The sequence below is a fragment of the Elgaria multicarinata genome, chromosome 2 (genome assembly GCF_023053635.1).
Source record: "Elgaria multicarinata webbii isolate HBS135686 ecotype San Diego chromosome 2, rElgMul1.1.pri, whole genome shotgun sequence".
Classification (NCBI taxonomy): domain Eukaryota; kingdom Metazoa; phylum Chordata; class Lepidosauria; order Squamata; family Anguidae; genus Elgaria; species Elgaria multicarinata.
In genome coordinates, this window is record NC_086172.1 from 118378012 (window position 1) to 118391687 (window position 13676).

The 13676-nt window shown below is 42.4% G+C and overlaps 1 protein-coding gene across 2 annotated transcripts in view; it reads left to right on the plus strand.

Moving 5' to 3' along the window:
* The window catches only part of LOC134392803 (1-aminocyclopropane-1-carboxylate synthase-like protein 1), a 58585-nt gene that overhangs the window by 18026 nt on the left and 26883 nt on the right, over positions 1 to 13676 (plus strand). The window contains exons 1-4 of one of the 2 annotated variants that reach the window (XM_063117442.1): positions 48 to 103; positions 4918 to 5534; positions 11237 to 11296; positions 12975 to 13045. In XM_063117442.1, the coding sequence (XP_062973512.1) occupies positions 4935 to 5534; positions 11237 to 11296; positions 12975 to 13045 (731 nt within the window). In that variant the 5' untranslated portion in view covers positions 48 to 103; positions 4918 to 4934. Of the gene's footprint in view, positions 1 to 47; positions 104 to 4917; positions 5535 to 11236; positions 11297 to 12974; positions 13046 to 13676 lie in introns of those variants that run through there. The other variant, XM_063117441.1, reaches the window with a different exon arrangement.

The window sequence follows — 13676 nt, forward strand, 5'->3', positions numbered from 1 at the left end:
GGGGCCTCGGCTGATGAGCATGAGATAGAGAGGGCCTTTTTGGAGAATGACTCTCCCATCTCCAGGGTGGAGGTCCCCGTTGAGACCAGTGTCTCGCCTTCAGGTAGGACGGCCTGATCTCCTCCTTATGCCACCCAATGGCAGAGCCTCTTCTGTACTCTGGAAAGAGATTGTGTCTGAGACACAGGCGAAGGGGTCGGCAATCCAGTGCCCTCGGGATGTCTTGGCCTGCAATGTCCGTACTCTCTGACTGATGGCCATGCTGTCTGGGGCTAATGGGAGTTGTAGTTCAAAATATCTGGCTAGCACCAGCTTGCATACCTCTACATCATGTTGTGCGCTAGTGTTGTGAACCACTATTTTCATAATGGGGGGGGAATTAAAGAGTCCCATTTCCTTAATGACTCCAGAAGTGGCAAATGCCCACCAGAAGCCTGTGGTTATGAAGGGATCCATCTCTTGTTCGCTTCCAGCATATTGCAGCCTATGTAAGAGAGCCCCAAGGGAGTGGTTGCGTCTCCCAGTTAGTTTCAGGACTTATAGTTCTTAGCCCTGTCCTGTGCTTGTCTATTCTGAAGTCAGTCCCATTGAGTTTAATTGCAGCCGACTCAAGGCATAGCAGCACAGTTTGTGTTCCCTGTGCTGCTCTTTTGTATACTGCCTTTTGTTTACAGAACTATTTGTGTGTTCAAAGGGGGACACCCATATGTATATATGGCTAAGAATATAGGAAGCTATCTTGTCAGACCATTGGCCCATCTAGCCCAATATTGCTGACACTGACTGGCAGTGGTTCTCCAGGATTTCAGGCAGGATTCTTTCTTTGCCCTACCTGTAGATGTCAGGGATTGAACCTGGGATCTTCTGTAAGCAAAGTATGTGCTCTACCACTGAGCACTGAGCTATGCAACCTTGATATGGCTATTTTGCCACATGTACATGTATTGGAACCCCAATGGCAACTGTGTTTTCCTAATATTTGCAAGTAGTAGAATAGATATATTTTCTCATATGCCCACATGGGTAAATACTATGTGTGAGGTAGTCTTTGTTCTACCTCTCCACAATTCTTCCAGCTTCTGTCATGGAACTCAAGTTGGCACACATAGATTCCCAACCGCTACCCTCCCCCCATCCAGCTACTGACCAGGACCATACCTGCTTAGATTCAGCAAGGTGACCACTTCATTAGTATTTTGTGTGCCAAGTGATATATGAATAAGTGTTACATCTCTGACTACATGGCCCTGGCCAGCACAGTGAGTTTTGCTGTATTCCAGCACCCATCCTATGTGGGGCCAAATAGTCAGTATTTTCAGGAAAAGAAAACAACCGTTGAGCCTAAGTGTAATTTAAGCGTAGCCCATGTGCGATGGACAGTACTTAAAACTGTCTGCCTATGAAGCCGCCATAATGTGTAGCCCAATTCTCCATGTGATTCTTTTGCCTGGCGTGGAATGTTTCTATGCCAGAACAGCTATTCCTTGTTCCAGCTGTGTTGTTGTTTTGTTTTAAAGGCAGGTAGGCATGTCTCACAGTTCCTTCACATCCTAAGTTTGACAGCAAGCAGCTCAAATGAGAATGGCAGGATATGTTTTTATTAACATTTTAACTGTTTTTATATATTTTATTGCTGTAAGCTGCCTTGGGAAGGCTTCTGCCCTGAAAGGCGGCCAAGAAATGTTTTAATTAAATAAATCAAATCATCTCTATGAACATACAGTATGTTTAAAGTTCCTCTGTGAAAGACATTAGGAAATAAATGCATTGCTCCCCTTCCATCCAAAAAGAAAGTCCAAGTCCATTTGGTTCATTGATGCCCTGCCTTCCTGAACAGAATGCTCTACATTTTTGATGGAGAGGTGCTGAGGTGGGCTGGCTTTATCTATTGGCTCAGCCAGTGGACACTCTAGAATAAGATAACCATAGAGAAGCTCATGTTCCTCCCCCTGCCAAACATCTATGTATCCTCAGGGGCCACCCACTTCATATCTTGAAAGCCAAGAGGGCAACTAAACAGGCACCTGATCCTCTTGTACATTTATCTAAACCCAGAATTCCTTATCATCTGTTGCCAGGACTCTCTTTTCTGCACAGAAGACAGGGATTTCACTGTCTTTTGCTCCTGTAATTCAGCAGTATTTTTTGTGTCCCTCCCGCTCCCCAACCTCTCCAAGAGGAACAGATGCGCTACTTTGACAACTCTTTATTCTGTCTTTACGGTGAAGCCGCAGAACATGGCCTTGGGCATGTTTCAGGCAGTAAAGCATTTAAATAAGCAGTGTACTTGCGGCTTTTAAAACACTCCTTGGCAATGGGTTCCATAGGTGAATGCCCCTTGTTACAAATACTTTTGAGACGACAGTAGAAAGACCTGTTTACAGAATGTGAACTTCCTTGGAATTGACGTTTATGTATGAAATAGGGCGTAAGGCAAACAGACTAAAACCATGACTTTAAAAAGAATTTTTGTGAGTTTTCTGGGCATTGAGGCAGATGGCTTTGGATCTCATGAAGATGAATTAACTTTGATTAAAGCTCTCAAGGTACTTTGGAGGTTTAAACTCCACAAAGCAAGTACTTCAGCATAATATATTTACTTGGAACCAAAGCCCTAGTAGAGATGGGATAAGCAACTTGGTTCTCTCCAGATGTTTTGGATTATAACTTCCATTCCCAGCCAGCATGGACAGTGGTTGGGGATTATGGGAGTTGTAGTCCAGAACATCTGGAGTGTGCCTAGTTGCCTATCCGTGGCACAGGCCTAATCCACACCAAGCAGGATATAGCACTATGAACACGGTATATGGTACGTGTCAATGGTCGGTGCACTTCAGTACTGCTATAAAGCAGTAGTGTGGCTCTTTGCCTTTATGTACCACTTTCATAGTGCAATTGGTGTGGATTAGGCCACAGAGTAACCTTCCTGCACAGTTTTTTTTAAAAATAAATAAATAAATTCATTCATTGCAAGTCCACAAGAGGATAGGAACAGTTTGGGCCTTTGTTAAAACGTAGAGGGCTTGCAGCAAAATCATATAGCATGGTGTGAAGGAGCTCTTTTATTATTTTTTTAAACTGAGAAGTGAAAATGTCTTGGTCACATCCCTCTTTGTCTCTAATAATATCCCTAATATGCCTTTAAGGGATATTAGCAGAGGCCAGTTGGCTGACAGCAAAGCTACTCAGGGGTCAGGAAACTCTTTTAAGTGGTGGGCAAAGCACTTGCAGGATTTGTAGAAGGGGTCAGTTCTCTGGCAAACATTTACTTATGCAACAATTTTAACATCCATGACCTACACAGTCCAGGGATTCACTGGAATTTCAAGGCTGCATAGAATTTAAGGAGAGGGCATTTTATGTCGATGGTGCTTAGGCACATATGCTGTAAGGGTGGAGGGAAGAAAAGTTTATGGAATAGCCTTGGTGTTACTGTATTTGTGAGGTGGCAGAATTATGTGTTGGGTATGAGCCAGGGTTCAGCACTGGTTCTGCTTCATAGTGCCAGTGATTTGAATCCGTAGAGGAGGGAAATCTTTGAGTCTTTCCTGGTAGTTTCCTTGTTGCGGCTGCTGTTCCACAGGTACATACAGGAATGTAGAATCAGCCAGCCGTGCTTGTTTGGTAGGTTGCAATCCAGCTGAAATGGAAAGCAAAGCAGCCAGCGCTTCCCTTGTTCGTTCCTCCCTCACTCCTCCTGTGCAGTGGACCTTTTATGCTGCTCATTGTAGCTTTTGGGGAGAGGGACGGTCAAAAGGACCATGTGAACAATGGGTTGAGCCAGCCTTACAGCAGCAGGTATAAAGGTACCAGGAGGGGAAACATCTAGGTTGCAATGCAGCAACCTTTTCTACAGGTTGGTTCTCACTTAGTGGAACATAATCTAGATTCTGAGTAGGATTTTATGGCTTGAGCAGATGAATCTGCTTACATGAAGGATGGGGGATGTAGCCCTGAAAGCTTCTCTGAAATTGGATTTGGCCCTCAGGCTGAAAGAGGTTCCTTATCCCTGGCTTGGAGGCTTATGTTTAGTCAAGTCTCATTTGCATCAGAATCTGGTACTGGGCCCCAGGAACTGAGCTTCCCCACTATCCATTATTTCGAATGGTCTCTAATTCTGACTGAAAACTTGCTGAGATCAGAGTATCTTGGGTGACCATATGAAAAGGAGGACAGGGCTCCTGTATCTTTAACAGTTGTACTGAAAAGGGAATTTCAACAGCTGTCATTTGTATATATGGAGAACCTGGTGAAATTCCCTCTTCATCACAACAGTTAAAGCTGCAGGTGCCCTGCCCTCTTTTAAATCTGTTCACTCTAGTATAGCTCCTGCAGCTTTAACTGTGGTGATGAAAAGGGAATTTCACCAGGTTCTCCATATATACAAATGACACCTGCTGAAATTCCCTTTTCTATGCCAGTGTTAAAGATGCAGGAGCCCTGTCCTCCTTTTCATATGGTCACCCTAGAGTATCTCTCAGTGCTTGGTGGTTGCTTGTCCTTCACCACTGAGCCACCACAGGTAACCTCGATATAAAATTAAGAAAGGAAGGGCTGCCGTTTTACAAATCAAAGTACTCCATATGGGAGGCACACATCGTTCTTTGTTTGAGGCAAAATGCTGGATGAGATGCATTAGTGCATTATTATTTTATTATTTAATAGATGTATATTATACTTACATATTTTTTAAAAAATCTTTAAATGGCATCTGAGGAGCTTCAGGTATTGGATTCACAAAGTTAAAGGAATAGTCAATATTCTCTAGTGATCTAAATGATTTGCTATGAGGGTCAACAGTGGACAGGCCTGATTCTAGTTAAAGGATCACTCATGCAATGTTGACCTTTGCCAAGAAAAGTAAGGGAATTTCAAGATATTGCTGTAGATGATTTCCCTTTATCTATTTCCACTTAGGGTTCAGTGAGCCCAACATGGCTTCTTCATCCCGGATTCAAAGCCTTGGCCCGCGTCCTGGTTTTTCCACTTTGCACCGCTTGCGTAAGAAGCGGAAAGCCCAGCGGCTGAGGGACCCCCTGGATGCTCTTCTTCTGAAGACCTTGACTGCCCAGCGGGAAATGGAGGAGCGTTTCTTGCAAATGGAGGAACGACGGCTCCAACGAGACCTCGAGATGGAGGAGCGGCGGATACAGCTGGAGCAAAGACGCTTTGAACTGGAGCGGGACCACGAATTCCGCATGTTCAGTGTCTTTGCCCAGATGCTCAGCATCTTAAAGCAGAGCAATAATGGCTCCTCAGCAAGTGGACTGCCTCAGGGTGTGGACCTTAGTCAAGCATTTTCTGATACCCCAGGAGCAGGAGAAGGGGCATCACAGGAAGTAAGGACCACACTCTTAGGGCGACCCGCCACGGACAGGACAGCCAGCACGTACAGTTTCCGCAACCACAGTGATTTCCAAAACAGCCCATACCTCTCTAACCGAGGTAATGGTACTACACTGTTCAGAGGATCCGCAGAAGAGGGATACAGGGCCTATCATGCCGACAAGTATGATGAAGACAAAAACCCTAACGTGAGTAAGAAACCTTCTGGTACATGTTTTGTGTTTTTTTTAAAAAATTATTTATTACAGTTACATCTCGCCTTTTTTCCTCCTTAAGGAACCCAAGGCGGAGTACATAATCATCCTCCTCTCCATTTTATCCTCATGACAACAACCCTGTGAGGTGGGTTGGGCTGAGAGTCTGCGACTGGCCCAAAGTCACCCAGTGAGCTTCCGTGGCCGAATGGGGACTAGAACCCAGATCTCCCAACTCCCAGTCCAACATTCTAACCACTGCACCACACTGGCTCTCTATGATTATATGATTATATAATTATAATTATTTATTTACACAGTGACATCAAGGTCCGTGGCACTTTGGAGTAGGCATGGGCAGACTTCAGGCTTGCAGACTTAGAAGCCTGAAGTCCACCAACCAAAGCCAGGTGTGGGGAGGCAAGTAGAATGAAGCACAACATGGTGCTTCAGACAGTGGAGCCAATTACCTGCATGGTACCTCCATGACCCTTAGGCTGGGATAACCTGCATAAGCATGTTTAGATCTATTTCAATCAGAGATTCTAACAACCTGATATAGGGGCAAAGGCGAAGACTTCTTTTTTTGTTCATTGGGAGCTGGAAAGAAACCCTTGCAGATCTAGCGCAATTCATCTAGTGGTCTACTAGTAGATCCAGGTCTACTCTCTACTCTTTACAACATAAGAAAAAAAGGGGGGAAGTGGGCATGTTTCTGTCTTCAGGAATTTAATTCCAATATTTGATTGTGGATAGAGAACATAAAAGGAGAGTTATTATTTATTTATTTATTTATTTACTGAATAGATTTTTTTATACCATATTGAAAAAATACCTCCAAGCAGTTGTGGGTAACTAGCAATGAACTTAAGCAAATGCAATTATGAAGCTTAGACATTGGGGTGGGGGAAAACTAAGGCTGTAATCCTGTGTGTGTACTTGGAAGGAAGCCTTATTGGAGTCAGTGGGATGTACTTTTGAGGAAACATGCAGAGCATTGGACTACACAGGATTAAACCAAAAGCTTCTTGGGGAAAAGTGAGTTTGCAGGTAGAAATTTAAAAGCCTTAGTGTAGAACAGCCTTCCCCTCCAGATGTTTTGGACTACAATTCCCAGCATTCTTGACTATTGGTTAGCAATTTTGCCTGTGATTAGCAACTGTGCCTGGAATTTTAAAAAAAGGAAATGTGGAGGGCTGGGGCTTATGGAAGTTGAAATCAAAAACATTTTGTGGGCAATAGGTTGAGGAAGGCTAGTATAGAATTTACGGGCTTAACTCAACATTACTTTAATTGTGTGATTAAACAACCATGTCTGTTTTTTTTTAAAAAAAAATAATGGTAAACTGGGAGGGATGATTTGTCCATTTTCATCTGGACTGCAGTGCATGAGGAGGGGAGATTTTTCCTCCCTAGCCATGATCTCTGCTATTATCTCCCCACAAACCCAGCCCACCAGCAGTTGAAGTCAATAGGAGCTTTTTTCTAATGCTAGTTGATATGGTGGGATGGGTAAGTGGTATTTTAGCCAGATTGTGGCTGGAGAAGACAGGATAAAGCCTCTCTGCATGTCGCAGTCCTGATGAAAATTGCCCTGCCTTCCAGTGGTCCTTTTTTTAAAAATGCCAGGCATTTTTTGCTAACCACACAACTATAGTAATGTCTGTTTTGACCCTCATTTAAAGAGTATAAATAATCCTCCATGTTATAGAATCCTCCATGTTATAGAATCCTCCATATTCTAGATGCTAGAAAAGGAAGCCCGCTCCCAGAGATAGCGCAAACAGGAGTTTGTCAGGGGAGTGGAGTGGAAGAGGAGACCAAGGCAAGGAAGAGAAGAGAGGCTTCGAGTAAATCCAGGAGGCTGCCTATTCAAAGAGGCCATGTGCTCCTGAGTGCTGAGTTAAGGGGCTTATCCTGAGAGTTGCTGCAGGGCCTGAAGGGGTGTGGCCTGATTGCTTTCAGGAGCTGAGTGGGGAGGGAGTCTTATTCTGATTCCTGACTCCAAGCTGAACAGAAGCAGAGAAGAGGAGCTGCCCGAGCTGGATTAGGAGCTACAAAAGGAAGCCAGCTCCCAGACAGAGAGAGCACGATCAGGGGGAGTTCGGCAGAGGAGGTCAAGGGGGACAGATTCTCCACAAATGCAAACAGGTGGAATTTTGCATTGATGGAGCATCAGGATAATGGTTTGAGGGTTGTTGTTGTTTTTTAAAAAATTCCCTAAAAATCAAGGCACGAACAGATCTGAGTTAAACTTGGCATGGCTAAAGGCCTCTTTAAGAGCTATCACTGTGCCAAGTTTCATCTCTTTAAAAATTATGCAGATGTAAGCATTTTGGTATGCCACAGATGTCAATATCAAAACTATCCCTCACCCCACTAAGTCTCTTCCAAATATGGAGAGAGACTTACTTCTGAGTAAGCACATATAGAATTGACTATTAATATTGTGGTCACTTAGAAGCTTTTTTCTTAAGTCTAAAACAGCAAACTGGAAAGAAGTGCTCTGCGACCCTATGCTTACTTCTGAAGTCTTCTGTTTACTCAGAAGTAAGTCTCTTTTCAACGGGGTTCATTCAAAGGTAAGCATGCATCAGCTTTTAGTATGACTTGGATGTAAATGCAGTTGAAATCAATGGGATTTACTCTTGAGTAAGGGAATTAAGCCCAGGCAGTAAACAAGCTCCATTTAACACACACACACACGATTCTGCCTTAATCCACCCCTGCGCAGAATCGGAGGTGTGTATGTGTGTTAATGGGAAGGAATGACTTAAGGGGGGAATTAAGTATTCCTAAAAAATCAAGGGATGAACTGATCTGAATCAAACTTGGCATGCCTAAAGCCCTACTTAAGAGCTCTCATGGTCCCAAGTTTCATCTCTTTATCTTTAAAAATGAGGGAGCTGTAAGCATTTTGGTTAATTCCCATAGGAGCTCCAATGAGCAATGGGGGGAAGGCTGCCCACTGGATCACAATATTCATCAATGACAAGAACCAATGAACTAGAGGGGGAAGGAGAAGGGGTGGGGTGGGCGCAATAGCGGGAGAGCAAACAAGTGAAAAGAGAGTTCACTGGTATAGCAACAATCATGAAGGGAGGAAGGCTTGCAGCGCTTATGAAAGGGACGTAAAAATGTGGAGGCAAACCAGGGGGGAAAAATAGGTGTGATGTTGCTCAGAGACAGCTGCGGAGATGCAAAGCAGCCTGGATGTTGGGAGTTGCCCGTGCAGAGAAAAGCTGCCGCTCTCCTCGGTGCTAGTGAGTCTTGTTGTATCATCTCCACCCCTCTCTGTCGCTTCTAACTTGTATTGAAGATAGCAGTGGTGATGAGAGAAGAGCAGCTACTCCTCTCCCCAGTGCTGGCAAGTCGGGTCCAGGCCACCCAGCATCTTCGCTGCTATCTCTGATCTGCTATTGGAGATAATTGGGGGGTGGGGTTTCCACTGCTAGTGCATGCCAGCAGGGGAATCCCTGCTATTATCTCCAATCTCAGACTGGGGATAGTACTAGGGGTTAGTACTATCCTCCAGGGGTTAGGTTTGGAACCTATGCCCTGCCCCTGGAGGAACCCCAAGACACAGCACAGGCCAGATTAGGAATGGCCTTTTGCTGGGTTAGACCGTTGATCCATCTGGCCCAGTATTGGCAACACTGACTGGCAGCAATGGCTCTCCAGAGTTTAAGAACATAAGAAGTGCCGTGCTGGATCAGACTGAGGGTCCGTCTAGTCCAGCACTCTGTTCACACAGTGGCCAGCCAGCTGGAGGCCAGGGACCAACAAAGCAGGAGTTATTTTTTTAGCCCTACTTGGAAATGCTGGGGATCAAACCGGGGGACCTTCTGCAGGCAAAGCATGTACTCCGTCATGCTGAGCTGTGCACCCCTGTGCTAGTCCAGAGGAGCCTATAATGATGTAGTCCTGAAAAGCTTATAGATCTCTTTGTTTTACTTCATTCCTCATTGCCAGCTGAATTCTGAGTGTTGTGTTGTTTTGTTTGTTGGTGATGATATATCAGAAACTATGTATTTCTGTACAGTTTCTGTGTTGTAGTGATTTCCAAAGCAGCTCTAGTTTTCTGTTCCAAAGCAATACTGCTGTCATTTTCTCAGTTTTAACATTTATTTTACACATTTAGCACTCTACCCTTCAGTTCTGGAGGGTTCTCAGAGCAGTTTACGGTAAATAAAACAGTACAAACATTTAAAACAGCAGGGTAGCAAGTTTTCACACAATTAACGTTAGATCTAAGAGCTTTTATACGTATTAGGAATTTAACCATATAAATTTCATATACCTCATTTTTTAGATCAATCCTCACCCAGCAATGAAATTTACTGGGTGACTTTGGACCAGTAACTATTTGTCAGCCTAACCTACCTCACAGGGTTGTTTTGAGAGTAAAATGGGATATGTCCATGTATACCACCTTGAACTTCTTGGAGAAGGGACAGTATACCAATGGCTAAGCCACCGTCTCTTAAGAAAAGAAGACTACATAGATGTTAACCTGCCATTTCTTTTTACACTGTGTGAAAATCAAAGGTTCTGTAGGTAAGCTTGGATCAATGGCATGAAATGTCATTGACTGAGAAATATGCACCTGGGCTATGTAAATATATAGAAATTTCAGCTGAAGACTCTCATATAATTATGTAGCAGGGTAAATCATGGATCCCTCTGTCATGAAATGTCTCACTATAGACTGATTAAAGTCTGTTAGATAGGTGGGGTCCGTGTCCTGTTGTGTTATAGTTTTGTACATGTTATTTTTGGAAATGGCAAACATTACACATCAAATTACGCATGCCACACCATCATTGGCTTTATTAATAATAAGGAAAGAACAAAATGTGGAAGTGATGTATAAGGAATTAATCATGTTTGTATTGATGACAACTTCCAGAACAATAGCTAAAAGTTGGGAAACCACACAACTTTAAACACTGATGTCTTCGTACATGGAACTGTGGCAAACAGCCATGGAATGTTACTTTAAATTACCCATAGGCAAAGTTAAAATATCTGATTTTTATTCTACAGGGCATGATTTTATTTCACATACAAATCAGGGACATATGCACCAACATACATCAAAGCATTTCCTCGGTTTATGGAAAATACACCAAATATAATTTGAGGAAATCTCACAGGCTGCGATGAATTTTATCTTGGCTGTGCTTTTATATTGTATTTTATATTATGGTTTTATACTGTTGTTTTGTTTTGAACTGTCTTAATTTTGTGAACCACCCAGAGAGCTTCGGCTATTGGGCGGTATAGAAATGCAATAAATAAATAAATTCTGCCCACATTTTTTGTCTATAAAGTAAAGGGGGTGTGGCGAGGGAATATTAAATGTACTACCCTCTGTCAACAATTAGACTCAAACATGATGTACTTTTCTTTATTTTGCTTGTTTGTTTGTCTTGTATTTGGAAAATTAATATAATTTTTTTTAAAAAAAAATTAAGAAGTTAGTTCATTCACAAAGGAATTGGAGAAATTACTTGCTATTTATTTATATGCCTGGTCTTCCAAATTCTTTTTGCCAAAGTGTTAATTGGCTCCCATATTTCTGATTCACACGGCGAACTCATTTCATAGGGGATGTGATTTTGAGATGGCACTGTGGACATGTACATATAGGGATGGATTGTTTTTCTTCACAAAACTTCTGTCTCTGCTTCCAGGGTATCATTAACTTTGGCACAAGTGAGAACAAACTCTGCTTTGATCTGATGTCCAAGCGGGTAAGACTTTTGTAAATACCCTTCATTATTAAACAGTGGTGATCAGCACTCGTGGTGATGCTCTGTCCTTGATGTTCCCACATTGGAATTGGATTCCCAGACCAGCAATGGGAAGTGTAGCTTGGCATTCTGTCAGATCTCGATTCTAGCTGTCTTTTGATCTCCAGATAAACATTTTACACCTTTTCTAAACTTATGACACATTTTTTGTGAGACTGGATAAATCATAAACAGGCTTATAATTCATTTGTGAGTCTGGAAAAACAATTTGAACTGGCTTACAATGCATTTTTAAAACTGGAAAAAACATGAACTGGTTTACATTGCATTTGTGAGTCTGGAAAAATCATGGGCTTGCTTATGCATTTGTGAGTGGAAAATTCATGGAGTGGTTTATAACACATTTTTTAGTCTGGATAAATCATAAACTGGCTTAAAATATATTTGCAAAACATTATGTCTTTAAAAAGTCCTGTGCCAGATGGTTGGGTGCCCCACTTTTATATCTTTGAAAGCTCCTCTGCACAGTGATTTTAGTTTTCCCTAGAGATTGTGGGTGGGGGGAACGTGGGAATAGGAGCCAATGGAGGATTGAAGCAGGAGGTACAGCAGCTGCATTCTTCTAAAGAATAATCTCCAGATAAACATCTTATACCTTTGCCAAGCTCCATGATCACTAGGAACCTCAAAGATCATCTAGCCTAACCCCTTTAACCATAGAATTTAAGTCTAACCTAGAATTTCAAAGCCTAAATCAGAAAATCATTTTAAAAAGCAAGGTATTTTTATTCTCTGGGTAGTTTCTCTTTTAACTTAGGGGTTTTCTTTACATTTTATACTGTGGGTTTTTCCCGACAGGAGTTTCCTTCCAGTGGCTAACTTCAGATAATTCTGCAGTAGTGTTACCCAACTGCTGCTGCTGCTGCTATTATTATTATTATTATTATTATTATTATTATTATTATTATTATTATTATTTCTATACTGCCCAATAGCTGAAGCAGTTAGGGATGGGAGAAAAATCCATTCAGTTCACATTTTACTTAACTTACTTCCATACTTTAGAATCAATATGCCAGCCATCTCTCTGTTGAAATCGCCACTTTTCTGAATTTTGCAATGGAGTTCTCTGATCAAAAAACAAGAACAAACATTTGTGTATGAGGGAAATGTGCACAGAAAAATGCATATATTCATGAAAATAATAGTAAAATGCATTGTATTAGAAAAATATACTTGGAAAAAATGTGAATGTTAGGCAAAATTGCATACAAAAATGCATGCATTAGGAGGAATGTGCACAAAGGCGTGCATGAATTTTCATGCTGACTTATTAAAAAAAAAGTTCTCAAAGTTCTGGATGAACCGAACCTAAGTTCGGAGAAATGGAGAGAAACTGAAATCGACAATTCTCTCAGGGGCTGCATTCCAGTGGTAGTTGTGCCCCAAGGCAAAAGGGGCCGGCCAGTGAGATCTCCATTCCTTTGAAAAGAAATAGGATAAACTAGCCTTTCAGATAGAGATAGATTTGTGAGTGTGTTTGTAATTTGTAAGAAGAATGTTCTTCAGCTGGAGGGGTGTGTGTGTTTCATAAGAGCATCAGCTGGGTCATCTTCCCTTTCCAGAGCAATGTGTGGTGTCTTGCTTAATGATTATGCCTTCTTCTCATTGTTGATAGCTGATGCAAAGTGACATGAACATCATTGAGCCCCCATTGCTACAGTATCCCAACTGGAAGGGCCATATGTTGTAAGTATACTGAACCTTTTCCCCTTTGTGAGTACATTTGCTCTCTCTTCTCCTTGCACGAGGTACAATTATGGGATGTTGTTCAAAAATTAAAAATAATTCATGAAGAATGATAGAAGCAGTAGAAGTGATGAAGTGAACATTCTCTCTCTCTTTTCTCTCTCTTTCTCTCTCTCTCTCTCTCTCTCTGTGTAAGTGTAAGATCATAGAATAGTAGAGTTGGAAGGGGCCTATAAGGCCGTCGAGTCCAATCCTCTGCTCAATGCAGGAATCCACCTTAAAGCATACCTAACAGATGGTTGTCCAGCTACATCCACAACCTACCTAGGTAACTGGTTCCATTGTCGTACTGCTCTAACAGTCAGGAAGTTTTTCATGATGTCCAGATGGAATCTGGATTCTTGTAACTTGAGCCCATTATTCCGTGTCCTGCCCTCTGGGCTGATCGAGAAGAGATCCTGGCCCTCCTCTGTGTGACAACTTTTCAAGTACTTGAAGAGTGCTATCATGTTTCCCCTCAATCTTCTCTTCTCCAGGCTAAACATGCCCAGTTCTTTCAGTCTCTCTTCATAGGGCTTTGTTTCCAGACCCCTAATCATCCTCATTGCCCTCCTCTGAACACGCTTCAGCT